The sequence below is a fragment of the Oncorhynchus kisutch genome, linkage group LG17, assembly GCF_002021735.2.
Source record: "Oncorhynchus kisutch isolate 150728-3 linkage group LG17, Okis_V2, whole genome shotgun sequence".
Classification (NCBI taxonomy): Eukaryota; Metazoa; Chordata; class Actinopteri; order Salmoniformes; family Salmonidae; genus Oncorhynchus; species Oncorhynchus kisutch.
The window spans coordinates 9,134,662-9,157,252 of record NC_034190.2 but is presented as its reverse complement, the minus strand read 5'-3'; the positions used below and the strand labels follow the sequence as shown (position 1 = coordinate 9,157,252).

Below are 22,591 nucleotides of genomic sequence, written 5' to 3'. Positions count from 1 at the left end.
TGTGCTTGAAGTGTGGGGGGCTTAAAGGCAATTGTATGTGTGGGGTACAGAGATGGGCTAGTTATTAAAATATCATGTAAACTTCTATTATTGTCCATGCAACTTTATAATGTGATTTGTTAACCACATTTTTACTCTTGAACTTATTTAGGCTTGCCATAACAAAGGGGTTGAATAAGACATTTCAGCGTTACTTTTTTATGAATTTCTATAATTTTCTACAAACGAAATTGCACTTTGACATTCTGGGATATTGTGTGACACAAAATCTCAATTTAATCCATTTGAAATTCAGGCTGTAACACAAAATGTGAAAAAAGTAAAGAGGTGTGAATACTTACTGAAGGCCTGGTGTAACTTTCTTGCCCTGACCTGTCCTGCCCTCCCCTGCCCTGACCCTCAGTGAACCCCCAGCCCGACTCAGGGTCACCACAGGCTCAGGGTCACCACAGGCTCAGGGTCACCACAGGCTCAGGGTCACCACAGGCTCAGGGTCACCACAGGCTCAGGGTCACCACAGGCTCAGGGTCTGAGGAGTACATTTAGATCTCCCAGTACCATACTTAGATCATCCTCAGTAAGCACTTTACCCAGGGCCGATTGGAGGCTGGGGTTAGGGTCTTAGTAGCCACTGGGAGTTCCCATCTCCCAACACACTTAAATCATCCTCCAAGAGACGCCCACCCAATTACCAACTAGATCAGCTTAGTAAGCACTTTACCCAAGGCTGGATTGGACCCTGTGTGTTCGACACCAGATTCATAATTAGCCTAAGTAATAGCCCAACAAGCATGCCCAATATTACTGGCCAGGGGTCTCCCTTGTAAAATATAAATAAATAGGTCTCCTGACCTCAATGAGACTTCCTAGATAAATACATGTTAAATATAAAATAAAATGGTATGTTGTGTAGACTAGGCCGAATTCAGCCCATGGGGATAACAACAGTCTGTATGTCTGTCTACTGTAGACTACATTGAGCTTTAGTATGCTTCAGTATGTGGTGCAGGGAAAGAGTTAACAGTGTGACTCCTATACATGTTGTGTCATGCTTAGGCAGCCAAACCAGTCCCTCTGTACAGTACCTCCTTCAAATGAGAGTGTGAAACCAGCACATATTCACACAAAGGGAAATTCTCCCCCGGAGGCAGGAGGAACCTGTGGTTTTAGCAACAGTAACTACAACAGACAGGCTGGGACGGGTTCAGGGACATCTGTTTAACTTAGTGGCAACCTCTGAGAACGGGAGAAGCCTTTCACTTTGAGAGAGGGCGGGAATACAGGGAGGGGACAACTAAGTGGGGGGGGAGAGAATTTTTTTATGGCCATATTTTGTGTGAACGAAATTGAAATTGCGTACTTTGTCATCCCGTAATGTGGGTTACGTTCTAGCCTGTCTCTTCTACTGACGGCGTTTTACTGCTTCCTGGATTTTCCCTTTCCACAGAGACTGTAGCCAATGTGATTAGATTTATATTCCACACAGGAAAAGTAGGCCTATGATTTCCCAATGAGTAGCTTAGAAGTAACTCATAACAACGTTAGAATGCCTTGAGATCACTTTTCCTTTTGGTTCGGATTTGAAGTCAAACCAACGGGGGGGGGGTGTCTCTACCTTACTCCTAGAATACCTTTTTCCCTGATTTGGTTCAGATTCAAACCATCAGGGAGGGGTGCCTCACCAGTCTCCAAGAGCAGCTTTTTTTAAATTTTCACTATGTGGTTGTTTTCCTGTTAAGAGGTGGAAGTTCACTGACAAATCACCTACAGTAGCCCAGAGGAGAGGACCTCCCTAGCACCTGTGAACATCTGTTCTTGAGGAATAACTTACCCGATGGCCAATTTCCAACAATCTCCGATGGCAGCTGTCCATTCAGGTAATTAGATCTTTCTGGATGTGAATTTTCTGTTAAATAAGCTTGAACTCGTTGATAGCTACTTGGATGGGAACCCAACCCACTAGTCGACTCTAAGGCCCTCGAGCTGCAGTTGAGTTGACTTCATAGTTCGTACAAGTTCATTTGTGGGATTGGAACACTTGTGTTGTTCTTTCTCTCTGTTTTTCTGCTCTCTCGCTCTCTCTCGCTGTAACCGAAGAGAAGTGGGGGGTGGGGGGGGTGGCTGTCTGCTGCTATCTCATCTGCAGCATGTCTCCTCCTCTCTCTCATTGTCTCTGTTTTTTTTGTTAATTCTTTCGAATGTGTCAAGTAATTATCTTTTTGTTTTCTCATGATTTGGTTGGTTCTAATTGTGTTGGTGTCTTGGGGCTCTATGAGGTCTGTTTGTGTTTGTGAACAGAGCCCCAGGACCAGTTTACTTAGGGGACTCTTCTCCAGGTTCATCTCTCTGTAGGTGATGGCTTTGTTGTGGAAGGTTTGGGAATCGCTTCCTTTTAGGTGGTTGTAGAATTTAACGGCTCTTTTCTGTATTTTGATAATTACCGGGTATCGGCCTAATTCTGCTCTGCATGCATTATTTGGTGTTTTATGTTGAACACAAAGGATAGTTTTGCAGAATTCTGCATGCAGAGTCTCAATTTGGTGTTTGTACCATTTTGTGAGTTCCTGGTTGGTGAGCGAGCCCCAGACCTCACAACCATGAAGGACAATGGGTTCTATGACTGATTCAAGTATTTTTAGCCAGATCCTAATTAGTATGTCGAATTTTATGTTCCTTTTGATGGCATATAAGGCCCTTGCCTTGTCTCTCAGCTCGTTCACAGCTTTGTGGAAGTTACCTGTGGTGCTGATGTTTAGTCCGAGGTATGTATAGTTTTAGCTCTAGGGCAACGGTGTCTAGATGAAATTTGTATTTGTGGTCCTGGCGACTGGACCTTTTTTGGAACACCGTTATTTTTGTCTGACTGAGACTTACTGTCAGGGCCCAGGTTTGTCAGGGCCCAGGTCTGTCAGGGCCCAGGTCTGACAGAATCTGTGCAGCATATCTAGGTGCTGCTGTAGGCCCTCCTTGGTTGGTGACAGAAGCACCAGATCATCAGAAAACAGTAGACATTTGACTTCTAGTAGGGTGAGGATTCTAGTAGGGTGAGGTCGGGTGCTGCAGACTGTTCTGGTGCCTTCGCCAATTCATTGATAAAAATGTTCAAGAGGGTGGGGCTTAAGCTGCATCCCTGTCTCACCCCACGGCCCTGTGGAAAGGACCTGTGTTTTTTGCCCATTTTAACCGCACCTGTTGTTTGTGTAGATGGATTTTATAATGTCGTATGTTTTTCCCCCAACACCACTTTCCATCAACTTATATAGCAGACCCTCATGCCAAATTGAGTCAGGATTTTTTTAAATCAACAAATCTCCCCCCCCCCCCACCCACCCACCCACCCCCTCCCCAGTAGAATTTATTCAGTAGACTTTATTGACATGTTAAATGACTTACATTGTCAATGTATACATATAACACAACATGGTGGGACCAACAGCAAAAAGGCATCAATCATAGTGATAGTGGAAATGGGATTACTTCTAAACTACAACAACAATATTAATAATAAATAACAGCAGTAGTAGTAGACCATGCTCAACATCTTCCTCTCTCTGTGTGTTTGAGGCTACCTCCTCTAGGACCATGTGCTTTATTCAGACGGTTTACTTTTTTAATGTCTTTCAAACCCACTGCTGTTTATCAGACACCACATGGTGACTAATGCCAACGCTAACACCACCTACCTGCCTGCTCTGAAAAGTCCCTGTGCGTATCTGTGTTCATTGTGTTTGTGTGTCTCTGCCTCCAGTGAAAATCCTTCCAGTACTTCTCAGAATATGCCTTACCCTTTAATAACGGAACTAAAGATGGTTTTCATTAAGTGATGGCCAACAGCATTTACCTGTCAGAACGGAGGCATCCTGTTCTGAGCCAAAGCTGAGTTGGTGTTCATTAGACAGCTCCCTATGTGTCTCTCAGCTGAACTCAGCCACCCACTCTGACATTTAGAACACTAGGCTGCTTCCTGATTCCAGTAGGTCTGACATCACTAGGCTGCCCCCTGATTCCAGTAGGTCTGACATCACTAGGCTGCCTCCTGATGCCAGTCGGTCTGACATCACTAGGCTGCCTCCTGATGCCAGTAGGTCTGACATCACTAGGCTGCCCCCTGATTCCAGTAGCTCTGACATCACTAGGCTGCCCCCTGATTCCAGTAGCTCTGACATCACTAGGCTGCCCCCTGATTCCAGTAGGTCTGACATCACTAGGCTGCCCCCTGATTCCAGTAGGTCTGACATCACTAGGCTGCTTCCTGATGCCAGTAGGTCTGACATCACTAGGCTGCCCCCTGATTCCAGTAGGTCTGACATCACTAGGCTGCCCCCTGATTCCAGTAGGTCTGACATCACTAGGCTGCTTCCTGATGCCAGTAGGTCTGACATCACTAGGCTGCCCCCTGATTCCAGTAGGTCTGACATCACTAGGCTGCCCCCTGATTCCAGTAGGTCTGACATCACTAGGCTGCCTCCTGATGCCAGTAGGTCTGACATCACTAGGCTGTGTCTGTATGTATCACTAGGCTGCCCCCTGATTCCAGTAGGTCTGACATCACTAGGCTGCCTCCTGATGCCAGTAGGTCTGACATCACCAGGCTGTGTCTGTATGTATCACTAGGCAGCCCCCTGATTCCAGTAGGTCTGACATCACTAGGCTGCCCCCTGATTCTAGTAGGTCTGACATCACTAGACTGACTCCTGATGCCAGTAGGTCTGACATAACTAGGCTTCCCCCTGATGCCAGTCGGTCTGACATCACTAGGCTACCCCCTGATGCCAGTAGGTCTGACATCACTAGGCTGCCCCCTGATGCCAGTAGGTCTGACATCACTAGGCTACCCCCTGATTCCAGTAGGTCTGACATCACTAGGCTGCCCCCTGATGCCAGTAGGTCTGACATCACTAGGCTGCCCCCTGATGCCAGTAGGTCTGACATCCCTAGGCTGCCTCCTGATGCCAGTAGGTCTGACATCACTAGGCTGCCCCCTGATGCCAGTAGGTCTGACAACCTGACTGTGTTATGTACTTTGTTTCTTCTGTGTCTGTATGGGCTAGTGTCATGGCGACTATTTCCATCATTTATCAAGCCGCTGGACTGAATCATTGAGCCTGAAATTGTTGACCATTTTTAGAGTGAAGAGCTCCCCATTAGACTTGACATTGGAACACACACACACACACACACACACACACACACACACACACACACACACACACACACACACACACACACACACACACATACATGTACACACTCTCCACAGGTGAGTTCAGCAGCCCTGCGCTCCAACATCACTTCCTGGAACCTTGGTAGAGCAACGTTGATTTTGGCTTAGAAAGGGACACGTTGGCATACGACCGACCGGGACTGAGGAGGGGAGGAGGGGAAGAGTGGGAGACTCCCAGCCGCCTTTCATTTGTCCTTCGTCCTCGCCAGAAACAGAAACCTGGAACGGAGGGAGGGGTCCACTGCGGTCATGAAATGGTCCAATGGTTGGACTGCATGTTGTTTTGAGACTTGTTGAGGAATCATGACACAGCGAGGGAGGAGAGAGAGATCTGTGTATCTGATTGACTTCAGAGAATGTGTAATTCCCAGAGAAACACTGCCTCTGTGTGACGTGAATGCACTGCGATCTGTTTTCTCCCGGGCTCTGTTTACAATGTGATGTGGGATAGCTAATTCTCTGTTTACAATGTGATGTGGGATAGCTAATTCTCTGTTTACAATGTGATGTGGGATAGCTAATTCTCTGTTTACAATGTGATGCGGGATAGCCAATTCTCTGTTTACAATGTGATGTGGGATAGCTAATTCTCTGTTTACAATGTGATGCGGGATAGCCAATTCTCTGTTTACAATGTGATGCGGGATAGCTAATTCTCTGTTTACAATGTGATGTGGGATAGCTAATTCTCTGTTTACAATGTGATGCGGGATAGCCAATTCTCTGTTTACAATGTGATGCGGGATAGCCAATTCTCTGTTTACAATGTGATGCGGGATAGCCAATTCTCTGTTTACAATGTGATGCGGGATAGCCAATTCTCTGTTTACAATGTGATGTGGGATAGCTAATTCTCTGTTTACAATGTGATGTGGGATAGCCAATTCTCTGTTTACAATGTGATGTGGGATAGCCAATTCTCTGTTTACAATGTGATGTGGGATAGCCAATTCTCTGTTTACAATGTGATGTGGGATAGCTAATTCTCTGTTTACAATGTGATGCGGGATAGCCAATTCTCTGTTTACAATGTGATGCGGGATAGCCAATTCTCTGTTTACAATGTGATGCGGGATAGCTAATTCTCTGTTTACAATGTGATGTGGGATAGCTAATTCTCTGTTTACAATGTGATGCGGGATAGCCAATTCTCTGTTTACAATGTGATGCGGGATAGCCAATTCTCTGTTTACAATGTGATGCGGGATAGCCAATTCTCTGTTTACAATGTGATGCGGGATAGCCAATTCTCTGTTTACAATGTGATGCGGGATAGCCAATTCTCTGTTTACAATGTGATGCGGGATAGCCAATTCTCTGTTTACAATGTGATGCGGGATAGCCAATTCTCTGTTTACAATGTGATGCGGGATAGCCAATTCTCTGTTTACAATGTGATGCGGGATAGCTAATTCTCTGTTTACAATGTGATGTGGGATAGCTAATTCTCTGTTTACAATGTGATGCGGGATAGCCAATTCTCTGTTTACAATGTGATGCGGGATAGCCAATTCTCTGTTTACAATGTGATGCGGGATAGCCAATTCTCTGTTTACAATGTGATGCGGGATAGCCAATTCTCTGTTTACAATGTGATGCGGGATAGCCAATTCTCTGTTTACAATGTGATGCGGGATAGCCAATTCTCTGTTTACAATGTGATGCGGGATAGCCAATTCTCTGTTTACAATGTGATGCGGGATAGCTAATTCTCTGTTTACAATGTGATGCGGGATAGCCAATTCTCTGTATACAATGTGATGCGGGATAGCTAATTCTCTGTTTACAATGTGATGCGGGATAGCCAATTCTCTGTTTACAATGTGATGCGGGATAGCCAATTCTCTGTTTACAATGTGATGCGGGATAGCCAATTCTCTGTTTACAATGTGATGCGGGATAGCTAATTCTCTGTTTACAATGTGATGCGGGATAGCCAATTCTCTGTTTACAATGTGATGCGGGATAGCTAATTCTCTGTTTACAATGTGATGCGGGATAGCTAATTCTCTGTTTACAATGTGATGCGGGATAGCTAATTCTCTGTTTACAATGTGATGCGGGATAGCCAATTCTCTGGAGTTAAAATAAAAAAGTATTTATTTGGGGGGAAAAAAGAGTTAAACTGACATTTGCCGGAAACCCTTAAAAGGGTGGTTTCGTGTGTGTGCGTGTAGTGTGCTGCCAATGCCTGGGCTTTGCTTGTGAAAACCATTAATGTAATGGTTGCCAGGCAACGGAGTAGTATGAGTCTTAGTGTGCAGGTGACGTTCCTTGTGTCCTACTGCGGGAGCCTCCTAGAATGAGGGAGGGGGAGAGCGAGAGATATGGCAGAGGGAGAGCGAGAGATATGGCAGAGGGAGAGCGAGAGATATGGCAGAGGGAGAGTGAGAGATATGGCAGAGGGAGAGCGAGAGATATGGCAGAGGGAGAGCGAGAGATATGGCAGAGGGAGAGCGAGAGATATGGCAGAGGGAGAGCGAGAGATATGGCAGAGGGAGAGCGAGAGATATGGCAGAGGGAGAGCGAGAGATATGGCAGAGGGAGAGCGAGAGATATGGCAGAGGGAGAGCGAGAGATATGGCAGAGGGAGAGCGAGAGATATGGCAGAGGGAGAGCGAGAGATATGGCAGAGGGAGAGCGAGAGATATGGCAGAGGGAGAGCGAGAGATATGGCAGAGGGAGAGCGAGAGATATGGCAGAGGGAGAGCGAGAGATATGGCAGAGGGAGAGCGAGAGATATGGCAGAGGGAGAGCGAGAGATATGGCAGAGGGAGAGCGAGAGATATGGCAGAGGGAGAGCGAGAGATATGGCAGAGGGAGAGCGAGAGATATGGCAGAGGGAGAGCGAGAGATATGGCAGAGGGAGATATGGCAGAGGGAGAGCGAGAGATATGGCAGAGGGAGAGCGAGAGATATGGCAGAGGGAGAGCGAGAGATATGGCAGAGGGAGAGCGAGAGATATGGCAGAGGGAGAGCGAGAGATATGGCAGAGGGAGAGCGAGAGATATGGCAGAGGGAGAGCGAGAGAGATGGCAGAGGTAGAGAGAGAGTGGGAATGCTGAGAATTCAGCAAGCCAGAGTGAGTGGAGAGAAAATAGCGGTGCAGGTCGGTGGGGGGATTTTAGCTAGAGAAGGGGGGGTTGGGAGAGATGGTACTGTAACTATAGAGAGGGGGGGGGATTGGGAGGGATGATACTAACTGTAGAGAGGGGGGGGGGGGGGTTGGCAGGGATGCTACTGTAACTGTAGAGAGGGGGGGGATTGGGAGGGATGCTACTGTAACTAGAGAGGGGGGGGGGGATTGGGAGGGATGGTACTGTAACTGTAGAGAGGGGGGGGGATTGGGAGGGATGGTACTGTAACTGTAGAGAGGGGGGGGGATTGGGAGGGATGCTACTGTAACTGTAGAGGGGGGGGGGGGATTGGGAGGGATGCTACTGTAACTGTAGAGAGGGGGGGGGGGATTGGGAGGGATGCTACTGTAACTGTACAGAGTGTGCTGTGGACGTCAGCTTAGATCCACCAGACAGGGAGGACAGCCATGCGGTGTTACCCACAGTTTCTGCTCCACAGTGACTTACTTGGAGAAAGAACAATAACAGCTAGTCTCCTTGCTGGCCACGATGACATGCTCATTTGAGTCCATGATTTCCTCAGCTGGAGTTTAAATCACCACTTTCTTCCTCGATTCCTTATTTGTCCATTCACCATCTCTAGTCCAATAAGGGTACCCCTCATCCTCAAATACTGTAGCGTTGATTCATTGACCCAGCAATGTATTGTGTGGCTATTTTTTAAATATATTTTTTTAATCCATGCTCCCTGGCTGCTTCCCAAAAATGTATGCCTTAATCCCTACATGGGTCCTGGTCAAAAGTAGTGCACTATATAGGGTATGTTGTGCCATTTGTGAAATAGACTATGCCAATGATCCATTGGCCATGTTGGTCATTACTATCAATGAGACACAGTTAGCTGCCTGACTCTAATAGCTGAGCCGATAATTTAATGTTGAATACACACAGAACATTAGACAACAGTCTGACACGTTTTAAAGAGCCGTTCCATACAGAGGTCATAACATTGAAGTGCAGTGTTCTGGATGGATGCACTGCAGCAATGGTTGCCTGTGCTTACATGAACAGACATTAGCATATGTAAGACTGTATGATACAAGCACAATTGACTCCAGTCTTACATGCACACACACACGGGTTATAAATAGTGCACTACCTAAGGAAAAGGCAGACACATCTTCAGTTTACTGTCGCACATTGTCTGGTTAGACGGGGTAACAATTAGGTCCCTGGGGGAAGGGAAGCTGTAGCCTCGCCCTGCAGCAAATGGCTTCGTGAACATCTTTACCTGAAGACTACAAAGGGAATGTCAATTTACCCATAATACCCTGGCGTCCATTAGTGATTATTCCATCGTCTCGCCTCATTGGCTCTCCCAGACTTAGATTTTTTTAGCCACCCAGGATTTGTCCCACATGGATCTCTATTCTCAGCATAGTGTACTACAACTGACCACTACCTCACCAAAAGGGAATATATAACATATGGGTGATTCGAGCCATGAATGCTGATTGGCTGACAGCCATGGTATAATGGACCATATACCACGAGTATGACACAACATTTATTTGTACTGCTTTAATGACGTTGCTAACCAGTTTATAATAGCAATAAGGCACCTCTGGGTTTTGTGGTATAAGGCCAATAAACCACGGCTAAGGGCTGTGACCAGGCATTCTGTGACGCGTCGTGCATAAGAACTGCCCTTAGCCATGGTATATTGGCCTTATACCTTATTGCTTAAATATAAGGTCCTCAAACTCAACTCTTGACCTGGAAGCCAGTTCCACTGCGTTGTTTTCTTGTTCTCCTCTAATCATGGACTGGTTTAGACCTGGGACACCAAGTGGGTGCCATTTTAATTATCAAGTAGAACAGAAAACCAGGAGGCTGTAGCAATGTTCCCTCTAAGCTGCGCACAGCTCCCCCAGGACTGCAGCGCAGAAGAAATACCAGCCTGCGCAGAGAAGCAATGAGACTTAACTTTCTAGAGTTTTCCACGTTAGTTAACACTATCAACGTTTCTCTTTACTGTGGGAATTGTGATCGAATCAACGCAATATTCAATGCAACATACCGAAACAAACCTAACTATGCAAGAGATTTTGTTGTAGGCAGAACGCATCGGAGTAGGATTCTATTGCATTGACAGGCACGACTCAGGCCCATACTATACATAGACCGGTGTGCCATAACCAATCAGAGCTAAAGTATCCCTATATGCAAATAGACCATTGCCTTATATGGATCTGTGCCATTCAATTTGAACTGGACTGTGTTTACAGCATGTGCGGTCGTGAGTAGCGAAAGCTTCATGTAGCCACCTGAACACATTTGTTCTTATTATTTGCTAGTCAGTGAGTTATTAGCCCAGTTAGACCTAATCAGCAATGGAGGAGTGATTACTTCCTACAAGAGCACAAAATGTGTGCATTTCTAGCCATCTTTAAAAAGCGAGTCAGGTAAAGAGCCTTTTTTTTTTTCTTCTTAAATGGACAGGCCAACCTAAGTAGCCAATAGGCAGAGGGTGACATCATTTGATTCTCTGTAATAGTGGTATGGAGATAATAATGTGGTTTCTTACATCAAACACCACAACATTTCCAGTCACCTCCTTGTCTGAAGGACAAGTGGATGAACAGGTTAATGTCAAGCCCTGCATGTTTTTGTCAGACTCATGGAATGTAGATCTACATTGAACACCACACATTGGCTGCTACTCTAGGCTGAATGATAGAACAGCTATTTCCATGTTAAAATGTTATGGGATGCAATTTTTCCATTGTTTTTGATGGTAGGCCACTCTGGTAGGCCTTCATTATGATCAAATAACAACAGTAGCCTACTTGAACACTTAAAACTAACTTAAAGCAGGTACAGCCTCAGTGTTCACAGTAAACGCGTGCTGGAAGTTCAACAGAAATTTCACAACGTTCAAGTATGACCTGAAATTTGCTCAGTGCCCGTAAATATTTAGAGTGAACATTGGGCTCCGGATCTCGTCGTGTAAGAGGTCAGTACCCCTAATATAGGGAATGGGATGTCATTTGGGACACAACCACTCAGTGATGTGTTGAGAGGCAGGACATTCTTTGGACAATCGTTTTCAAGGTCCAATTGAATCAAGTTGAGGCATCTGTGTAATAAGCAGCACAAAAATCTATCTAACATTTATTGTGAGGGGATTGCTCTACACCGGTTTCTTTCATTGTTACCAGCTGCTTCGTTTCAATGTTTGTTGTTGTAATGTACTATTCAAGGTCCCTTTTGTAGAAGGCTCTGAAATTATCAGCACACCAAGCAGTCTTAACATGATTGTCTATAGAGAATTGTACTGGTATGTTGCTTGTGTAATGTACTGAAGTTATTCCTGGCTGGTTTCGCACGGATTTAGAGAAGGATGTTATCAGGTCCAGTTGATTGACGCTCCCTCTGCGATGGACAACATGACGAGCTCTCTGACATGATGAATTGAGAGAATTGTTTTATTTTTTATTAAGTGGCTGCTGCATTGTTGTGTAATGCCCAACTGGTTTGTGTAAGGGTGGTACTTGGTTTCTGTAAGGGTGGTACTTGGTTTGTGTAAGGGTGGTACTTGGTTTGTGTAAGGGTGGTACTTGGTTTGTGTAAGGGTGGTACTTGGTTTGTGTAAGGGTGGTACTTGGTTTCTGTAAGGGTGGTACTTGGTTTCTGTAAGGGTGGTACTTGGTTTCTGTAAGGGTGGTATTTGGCTTCTGTAAGGGTGGTATTTGGCTTCTGTAAGGGTGGTATTTGGTTTCTGTAAGGGTGGTATTTGGTTTCTGTAAGGGTGGTACTTGGTTTCTGTAAGGGTGGTACTTGGTTTCTGTAAGGGTGGTACTTGGTTTCTGTAAGGGTGGTACTTGGTTTCTGTAAGGGTGGTATTTGGCTTCTGTAAGGGTGGTATTTGGCTTCTGTAAGGGTGGTATTTGGTTTCTGTAAGGGTGGTACTTGGTTTCTGTAAGGGTGGTATTTGGTTTCTGTAAGGGTGGTACTTGGTTTCTGTAAGGGTGGTACTTGGTTTCTGTAAGGGTGGTACTTGGTTTCTGTAAGGGTGGTACTTGGTTTCTGTAAGGGTGGTACTTGGTTTCTGTAAGGGTGGTACTTGGTTTCTGTAAGGGTGGTACTTGGTTTCTGTAAGGGTGGTATTTGGTTTCTGTAAGGGTGGTACTTGGTTTCTGTAAGGGTGGTACTTGGTTTCTGTAAGGGTGGTATTTGGCTTCTGTAAGGGTGGTATGTGGTTTCTGTAAGGGTGGTATTTGGTTTATGTAAGGGTGGTACTTGGTTTGTGTAAGGGTGGTACTTGGTTTGTGTAAGGGTGGTACTTGGTTTCTGTAAGGGTGATACTTGGTTTCTGCTGGTGTTGCTGCAGGTCAGTAGGATCGACAGTCACAGCCAGGGAGTCAGACAGACAGGTCAGTGACCTCTCCACAGGTCAGCAAACTGTCACTTCTGTTTATCTGTTCTAAGAGGGTCTCTGTCTCTTCTTGGATTCATTCACACAAATCACTGTACCTGTCTAACTGTCTGTTCATGTGCCCTGTGAGACAGTCAGTTCCGGGAATGATTGTCTTGTTCGTGTGTCTGTCTGTCTGTTTGTGTGTAGTGTATGGATTTGTAGGAAGTGAGAGGAGGTGGATGAGGAAATTAGGTGTGATGGGCTAAGAGGGTCTCTGTCTCTTCATGGAGAGACAAAGACCCTGTCAAGAAGGCCTCGTCCTTGGTGGTTTGATCCTGATGGCCTCGTCCTTGGTTGTCTGAGCCTGGTGGATTCCAGCGGGTTGGTCGATCCTTGTGGATTCCAGCGGGTTGGTCGATCCTGGTGGATTCCAGCGGGTTGGTCGATCCTGGTGGATTCCAGCGGGTTGGTCGATCCTGGTGGATTCCAGCGGGTGGGTCGATGTTGACAAGTTGAAAGCCACCACTGCAGGTGTGTGAGTCATCAGGAACAAGTGGGGTCAGCAGGATCATTCAGGCCAACATTAGACACGCGCACACACACGCACTCCTGATGGGTCAGAGGGTTCCTTACCTCTCAGTCAATGTTCTCCAATGACTGCAGGCAGCACAGCCTGTACTGACAGGTGGCAGTCAGGTGTGAGGCATTGATGTATTGTCTGGACTGAAGGCGGAGGTTTACCATGGGACAATAATGCTTCACTCCTCCTGACAGGTCAAGCCGTGGCATCAAGCCTCTATCAGGCTGCTGCATCAAGACAAGCTATTGGTTGCATCCCAAATCACTCCCTATTCCTCTATGGGCCCTGGACAAGAGTAGTGCTCTCTCTCTATATATATATATATATATATATATATTTTTTTTACCTTTATTTAACCAGGCAAGTCAGTTAAGAACAAATTCTTATTTTCAATTACGGCCTAGAAACAGTGGGTTAACTGCCACTTTTGTATTTTTGTATTTGTACCTTATCAGCTTGGGGGTTTGAACTTGCAACCTTCCGGTTACTAGTCCAACGCTCTAACCACTAGGCTACCCTGCCGCCCCATATATGCAGAATAGGGTGCTATTTGCGATGCGGCCCCTTAGGTTTGTTGACCAGAGTGTGGAAACAGCTTTTTCTAACAGAGATACCAGTCAGCCATGACACCAGTGTTTTCTTTCCAGGCTGCCTCACAAATGGCATCTTATACCCTAATAGTCCCAGGGAATAGGGTGCGATTTAGGGCTCCGAAAGCAGGTCTCTGAATAAATGCCCCCACTACCACCAGCAGCAACAAGTGAGAGACTGAATCAGCCTGTTAAGAGACAAGGCGAGAAACTGTTCAGGACACGGATTGAGAAATGGAGCATTGAAAGAAAAGAGTGAAACATGTTGGAGAGATGGGGAGGGAGAGAGATGGGGAGGGAGAGAGAGAGGGGAGGGAGAGAGAGAGGGGAGGGAGGGAGAGGAGAGGAGAGGAGAGGAGAGGAGAGGAGAGGAGAGGAGAGGAGAGGAGAGGAGAGGAGAGGAGAGGAGAGGAGAGGAGAGGAGAGGAGAGGGAGAGGGGGAGGGGGGGGAGGGAGGGAGGGGAGAGGAGAGGAGAGGAGAGGAGAGGAGAGGAGAGGAGAGGGAGGGAGAGAGGGGGAGGGAGGGAGGGAGGGAGGGAGAGGAGAGGGGAGGGGAGGGGGAGGGAGGGAAAGGTGTTGTACTGTAAACATTTTTGTCACGTGCCGAATACAACAGGTTACCTCACAGTGAAATGCTTACTTACAAGCCCCTAACCAACAGTGCAGTGAAATGCTTACTTACAAGCCCCTAACCAACAGTGCAGTGAAATGCTTACTTACAAGCCCCTAACCAACAGTGCAGTGAAATGCTTACTTACAAGCCCCTAACCAACAGTGCAGTGAAATGCTTACTTACAAGCCCCTAACCAACAGTGCAGTGAAATGCTTACTTACAAGCCCCTAACCAACAGTGCAGTGAAATGCTTACTTACAAGCCCCTAACCAACAGTGCAGTGAAATGCTTACTTACAAGCCCCTAACCAACAGTGCAGTGAAAAAAATACAAATGAGAATAAGAAAATAAAAGTAACAAGTAGTTAAAGAGCAGCAGTAAAATAACAATAGCGAGACTATATACAGGAGGTACCGGTACAGAGTCAATATGCAGGGGCACCTGTTAGTCGCGGTAATTGAGGTAATATTTACATGTAGGTAGAGTTATTAAAGTGACTATGCATAGATAATAACAGAGAATAGCAGCTGTGTAAAAGGGTGGAGGGGGGGGGCAATGCAAATAGCCTCGGTAACCATTTGATTAGATGTTCAGGAGTCTTATGGCTTGGGTGTAGAAGCTGTTTAGAAGCCCCTTGGACCTACACTTGGCGCTCCGGTACCGCTTGCCGTGTGGTAGCAGAGAGAGAACAGTCTATGATTAGGGTGGCTGGAGTCTTTGACAATTTTTATGGACTTCCTCTGACACCGCCTGGTATAGAGGTCCTGGATGGCAGGAAGCTTGGCCCCAGTGATGTACTGGGCTGTATGCACTACCCTCTGTAGTGGCTTGCGGTTGGAGGCAGAGCAGTTGCCATACCAGGCAGTGATGCAACCAGTCAGGATCTTCTCGATGGTGCAGCTGTAGAACCTTTTGAGGATCTGAGCACCCATGCCAAATCTTTTCAGTCTCGTGAGCGGGAATAGGTTTTGTTGTGCTCTCATCACAACTGTCTTGGTGTGCTTGGACCATGTTAGTTTGTTGGTGATGTGGACACCAAGGAACTTGAAGCTCTCAACCTGCTCCAAACCTAATGATGGTGTTGGAGTCGTGCCTGGCCGTGCAGTCATGAGTGAACAGGAAGTACAGGAGGGGACTGAGCACCCCTGAGGGGCTCCATTGTTGAGGATCAGCGTGTCGGATGTATCGTTACCTACCCTTACCACCTGGGGGCGGCCCGTCAGGATGTCCAGGATCCAGTTGCAGAGGGAGGTGTTTAGTCCCAGGGTCCTTAGCTTAGTGATGAGCTTTGAGGGCACTATGGTGTTGAACGCTGAGCTATAGTTAATGAATAGCATTCTCATGTAGGTGTTCCTTTTAGGTGTCCAGGTGGGAAAGGCGGTGTGGAGTGCAATAGAGATTGCATCATCTTTTGGATCTGTTTGCGCGGTATGCAAATTGGAGTGGGTGTAGGGTTTCAGGGATAATGGTGTTGATGTGAGCCATGACCAGCCATGACCAGTCCACATCACCAACAAACTAACATTGTCCAAGCACACCAAGACAGTCGTGATGAGGGCACAACAAAACCTATTCCCACTCACGAGACTGAAAAGATTTGGCATGGGTGCTCAGATCCTCAATGGTGGTATGCTTAAAACATGTTGGTATTACAGACACGGACAGGGAGAGGTTCAGTGAAGACACTTGCCATTTGGTCAGCGCATGCTCGCAGAACACGTCCTGGTAATCCGTCTGGCCCATCGGCATTGTGAATGTTGACCTGTTTAAAGGTCTTACTCACATCGGCTACGGAGAGTGTGGTCTCACAGACGCCCGGAACAGCTGGTGCTCTCATGCATGTTTCAGTGTTATTTGCCTCGAAGCGAGCATAAAAGTAGTTTAGCTCGTCTGGTAGGCTCGTGACACTGGGCAGCTCTCAGCTGTGCTTCCCTTTATAGTCTGTAATGGTTTGCAAGCCCTGCCACATCTGACGAGCATTGGAGCCGGTGTAGTATGTTTCAATCTTAGTCCTGTATTGACACTTTGCCTGTTTGATGGTCCGTCGAAGGGCATAGCGGAATTTCTTTTAAGCTTCCGGGTTAGAGTTCCGCTCCTTGAAAGCAGCAGCTGTAGCTCAGTGCATATGTTGCCTGTAATCCTTGACTTCTGGTTGGGATATGTATGTACGGTCACTGTGGGGACGACATCATCGATGCAGTTATTGATGAAGCCATTGACTGATGTGGTGTACTCCTCAATGCTGTGCTTGCAAAACAGTCCTGTAGCTTAGAATCTGCTTCATCTGACCACTTTTTTATTGACCGAGTCTTTGGTGCTTCCTGCTTTAATTTTTGCTTGTAAGCAGGAATCAGGATAGGATTATTTGCCAAATGGAGACCAAGGGAGAGCTTTGTACGTGTCTCTATGTGTGGAGTAAAGGTGGTCTAAAGTTTTTTCCCCCTCTGGTTGCACATTCAACATGCTGATAGAAATGTAGTAAAACGGATTTAAGTTTCCCTGCATTAAAGACCCCGGCCACTAGGAGCGCCGCCTCTGGATGAGTGTTTTCCTGTTTGCTTATGGCGGAACACAGCTCATTGAGTGCAATCTTAGTGCCAGCAGCGGTCTGTGGTGGTATGTAGACAGCTAGAAAGATATATATATATGAAAACCTGTCGGTAGATAGTGTGGTCTACAAGCAAAACCTTGAGACTTCCTTAGATATCGTGCACCAGCTGTTGTTTACATATATGCATAGTCCGCCACCCCTTGTCTTACCAGACACCGCTGTTCTATCCTGCCGATACGGCTTATAACCAGCCAGCTGTATGTTGATAATGTCGTCGTTCAGCCACGACTCCGTGAAGCATAAGATATTGCAGTTTTGAATGTCCCGTTGGGAGTTTAATCTTCCTCGTAGGTCCCCAATTTTATTTTCCATTTGCACGTTAGCTAGAAGAACGGAAGACGGGGGGGGGGGGGTCTATTCGATCTCCTACGAATTCTCAAAAGGAAGCCCAACCTCTGTCCTCTTTTTCTCCATCGTCTCTTCACGCAAATGACGGAGATTTGGGCCTGTTCCCGGGAAAGCAGAATGTCGTTCACATCGGGGTCGTTAAAGGGAAAAAAGGCTTCTGCCAGTTGGTGGTGAGTAATCACTGTTCTGATGTCTAGAAGTTATTTTTGGTCATAAGAGACAGTAGCAGCAATATTATGTACAAAAGAAGTAAAAATAATTAAATGACAAACAACGCAAAAAGCATGTAAATGTCAGCCATCTTCTCCGGTGCCGTCTCTAAGGAGGAGGTATATGAGTAAGGGGGGGGGGGGGGTGATGCTGGATGAGAGAGGGTTGGATGAGGGGTGGGGAGTAGAGGGTGGTTGACTGCCTGCTGGCAGTGACCTCATCCTGTTGTGTAACATGAGGGCTGTCTCTTCGTTTAGCCACTGCTGCCATGGGAAGAAACGGAGAGGCAAGGTGGTTTCTGAGCTCACCACAGCTCACCTTGCTCTGGATAGAGAGACTTTGACTGTCTGGGGATTTCTAAGCTGCCTGTAACTCTCACTTACTGACTTCACTCCCTTATCGCCAGCCATCTCTCCTCCTTTTCCACGTCCTTCTCCTCCTCTCTTTCTGGAGGGAGGTGGGAGAAAAAGTGTGTGTGTGTGTGTGTGTGACTACAAATTCTGCGTAGGAACTGCTGGGCTGTGACTCAGTGCTCCTCAAGTGTGTTTTGTAAAAAATAGTGTGTGTGTGATTTTACATAAGTATGTGTGTCGGTGCGTCCGTACTTGTGTGTGCGTGCCATGACTAACGGTGACTGACTCCAACAACACACTCACTACTGAGATCTGTCTGTAACCAGTCACACAGACAGACTGAGGGTTGGCTGCTGGAGCACCAGCCTGCAGAGAGAGTAACATGGTGATCCCAGGTAGCAGCAGATCACCTGAACCACACAGCACAGCCATCAACAGCCAGGCTGCAGTACACAATGTTCAGCAGTCACTCTACTGAGACTTCCAGCAGTGTGTGCAATGCGCACGTTCCCCTGTGTCTGTTTCTTTTTCAGTGTATTTCTGAGCGTGTTCTGTGTCTATTTCAGTACCCCTGTGTGCGTTAGCAACACTCATTAGTCCCTGTGCGTTAGCAACACTCATTAGTCCCCGTGCGTTAGCAACACTTATTAGTCCCTGTGTGTTAGCAGCACCCATTAGTCCCTGTGTGTTAGCAGCACCCATTAGTCCCTGTGCGTTAGCAACACCCAATAGTCCCCTTGTGTTAGCAACACTCATTAGTCCCTGTGTGTTAGCAGCACCCATTAGTCCCTGTGTGTTAGCAGCACCCATTAGTCCCCGTGTGTTAGCAGCACCCATTAGTCCCCGTGTGTTAGCAGCACCCATTAGTCCCTGTGTGTTAGCAACACTCATTAGTCCCCGTGTGTTAGCAACACTCATTACTCCCCGTGTGTTAGCAGCACCCATTAGTCCCCGTGCGTTAGCAATACCCATTAGTCCCCGTGTGTTAGCAACACTCATTAGTCCCCTTGTGTTAGCAACACTCATTACTCCCCGTGTGTTAGCAGCACTCATTAGTCCCCGTGTGTTAGCAGCACCCATTCGTCCCTGTGTGTTAGCAACACTCATTAGTCCCCATGCGTTAGCAACACTCATTAGTCCCTGTGCGTTAGCAACACTCATTAGTCCCCGTGCGTTAGCAACACTCATTAGTCCCCGTGCGTTAGCAACACTCATTAGTCCACGTGCGTTAGCAACACTCATTAGTCCACGTGCATTAGCAACACTCATTAGTCCACATGCGTTAGCAACACTCATTAGTCCCCTTGTGTTAGCAGCACCCATTACTCCCCGTGTGTTAGCAGCACCCATTAGTCCCCGTGTGTTAGCAACACTCATTAGTCCCTGTGTGTTAGCAGCACCCATTAGTCCCTGTGTGTTAGCAGCACCCATTAGTCCCCGTGTGTTAGCAACACTCATTAGTCCCCGTGCGTTAGCAACACTCATTAGTCCCTGTGTGTTAGCAGCACCCATTAGTCCCTGTGTGTTAGCAGCACCCATTAGTCCCTGTGTGTTAGCAGCACCCATTAGTCCCTGTGTGTTAGCAGCACCCATTAGTCCCTGTGTGTTAGCAACACTCATTAGTCCCTGTGTTTTAGCAGCACCCATTAGTCCCCGTGTGTTAGCAGCACCCATTAGTCCCTGTGTGTTAGCAGCACCCATTAGTCCCTGTGTGTTAGCAGCACCCATTAGTCCCTGTGTGTTAGCAGCACCCATTAGTCCCCGTGTGTTAGCAGCACCCATTAGTCCCCGTGTGTTAGCAGCACCCATTAGTCCCCGTGTGTTAGCAGCACCCATTAGTCCCTGTGTGTTAGCAGCACCCATTAGTCCCCGTGTGTTAGCAACACTCATTAGTCCCTGTGTGTTAGCAGCACCCATTAGTCCCCGTGTGTTAGCAGCACTCATTAGTCCCCGTGCGTTAGCAACACTCATTAGTCCCTGTGTGTTAGCAGCACCCATTAGTCCCTGTGTGTTAGAAACACTCATAAGTCCCCGTGTGTTAGCAACACTCATTAGTCCCTGTGTGTTAGCAGCACCCATTAGTCCCCGTGTGTTAGCAACACTCATTAGTCCCTGTGTGTTAGCAGCACCCATTAGTCCCTGTGTGTTAGCAGCACCCATTAGTCCCTGTGTGTTAGCAACACTCATTAGTCCCCGTGTGTTAGCAACACCCATTAGTCCCCGTGTGTTAGCAGCACCCATTAGTCCCTGTGTGTTAGCAGCACCCATTAGTCCCTGTGTGTTAGCAGCACCCATTAGTCCCTGTGTGTGTATGTTTGAACTTTTATTGTCCTCGTTTGCTAGTGAACTGAGAGCTTGTTGTGCAGCAGCAGATTGTATCAATTCACAGGACAGATCAATGTGTATTTATAGCTGCTGTGGTGGCGTGGGAGGTTGCTGCTCATCACAAGTGGGTTAGTGGCTAATCTGCTGTTGACTGTGTGTGTGTGTCCCTCCCCACACATGAATAGGAATTAGTCACCAGAGCTTCTTTAGCCTCTGCATCCTGCTTTGTTTTGGATTTGAGAAGAAAAAAAACGAATGTTGCTCTGGTAGGAGAAGTCGGCACAGTGGCAGTCAGGGCTTTCCCTGATTTCAGAACAGGGGTTAAAAAGAACAGTGAGGGAGAGCGGGCAGGAAAGCAACGACAGAAAGAGAAGGGAAGTGGGACTTCTAGCTGGTGCTCAAGCAGAAGGAGAGGCAGTCAGAAGTGAGAACCGAAAGCTACGACTCTTATCTCAACTCACTCTGTGGAGGTTTGAGTGAGAGAGTTCACTGACAGACAGACAGACGGACAGACAGTTGGCCAGACGCTCTCTCTGCGTTCCACTCCGCTGTGGCGTTTCATGAGTTGAGGAGAGGGCAGGAAAGAATGTCAGACAGTTATTGGTCGAGGAGGAGAGTGTCTGGCTGACTTACTGAGAAGGTAATGTCAGGTGTTCCTCAGTGAACTACATGTTATCTGACTCTGAGGAGAGAAGACACACAGAGACTTCAGAACAGATTCCGACCACAGAACAGTTTTCTGCCATTTGCGAAGGTATTGTGATGTGCGTGAGTGTCTTTGTGTGTCTCTTTCGTAGACTGTGTGTGTGTTGAGGTTGTTTTTTTGAGTGTGTGAGTGTGTGTTTGATTTATGGCTGTGTGCTATTGCAACAGGATTACAGTATGTACTCGTACAGTGGAGGTTTAGTTTTTCAGTTTCCTCCTACTGCATCTCTGGTTCTCATTGATCCCCTCTTTGTTTACCTCCTCTCCTGTCTGGTCTACCCAAGAAAGCCATTGGTCATCTACAAAACATACAGAATGCTGCAGGGTACTGACCAAGACCAGACAGAGAGAACACATTACACCAGTTTTAAGGTCTCTGTACTGTAAAACATACAGAATGCTGCAGGGTGGGTACTGACCAAGACCAGACAGAGAGAACATGTTACACCGGTTTTAAGGTCTCTGTACTGTAAAACATACAGAATGCTGCAGGGTGGGTACTGACCAAGACCAGACAGAGAGAACACGTTACACCGGTTTTAAGGTCTCTGTACTGTAAAACATACAGAATGCTGCAGGGTGGGTACTGACCAAGACCAGACAGAGAGAACACATTACACCAGTTTTAAGGTCTCTGTACTGTAAAACATACAGAATGCTGCAGGGTACTGACCAAGACCAGACAGAGAGAACACATTACACCAGTTTTAAGGTCTCTGTACTGGCTGCCTGTGAGTTTAATAATTAATTTAAAGATTCTTCTATTAGTTTTTAAATCAATCCACGATTGTACACCCCAATACATGTCAGACATGTACGTTCTGTACCCAGTAGATTCCTCTGGCACAGGTCTTTTAACTCTCCCAAAGCCTAGGACCAAGAGGCATGGTGGTGTTCTGTCATCACAACCTGGAGGTGGTGGTGTTCTGTCATCACAACCTGGAGGTGGTGGTGTTCTGTCATCACAACCTGGAGGTGGTGGTGTTCTGTCATCACAACCTGGAGGTGGTGGTGTTCTGTCGTCACAAATTGGAGGTGGTGGTGTTCTGTTCTGTCATCACAACCTGGAGGTGGTGATGTTCTGTTCTGTCATCACAACCTGGAGGTGGTGGTATTCTGTTCTGTCATCACAACCTGGAGGTGGTGGTATTCTGTTCTGTCATCACAACCTGGAGGAGGTGGTGTTCTGTTCTGTCATCACAACCTGGAGGTGGTGGTGTTCTGTTCTGTCATCACAACCTGGAGGAGGTGGTGTTCTGTTCTGTCATCACAACCTGGAGGAGGTGGTGTTCTGTTCTGTCATCACAACCTGGAGGTGGTGGTGTTCTGTTCTGTCATCATAACCTGGAGGTGGTGGTGTTCTGTCATCACAACCTGGAGGTGGTGGTGTTTTGTTCTGTCATCACAACCTGGAGGTGGTGGTGTTTTGTTCTGTCGTCACAACCTGGAGGTGGTGGTGTTTTGTTCTGTCGTCACAACCTGGAGGTGGTGGTGTTCTGTTCTGTCATCACAACCTGGAGGTGGTGGTGTTCTGT

The 22,591-nt window shown here is 47.0% G+C and overlaps 1 protein-coding gene across 5 annotated transcripts in view; it reads left to right on the top strand.

The window, feature by feature from the left end:
• The window catches only part of LOC109907144 (zinc finger protein 40), a 103,793-nt gene that overhangs the window by 20,096 nt on the left and 61,106 nt on the right, over positions 1 to 22,591 (top strand). Inside the window, exon 1 of one of the 5 annotated variants that reach the window (XM_020504934.2) lies at positions 17,851 to 21,105. The exons of 2 other annotated variants lie outside the window; for them this stretch is intronic. In XM_020504934.2, coding sequence (XP_020360523.1) covers positions 21,021 to 21,105 — 85 coding nt within the window. In that variant the 5' untranslated portion in view covers positions 17,851 to 21,020. Of the gene's footprint in view, positions 1 to 17,850; positions 21,106 to 22,591 lie in introns of those variants that run through there. 2 more of the 5 variants (XM_020504935.2, XM_020504929.2) reach the window with 2 other exon arrangements.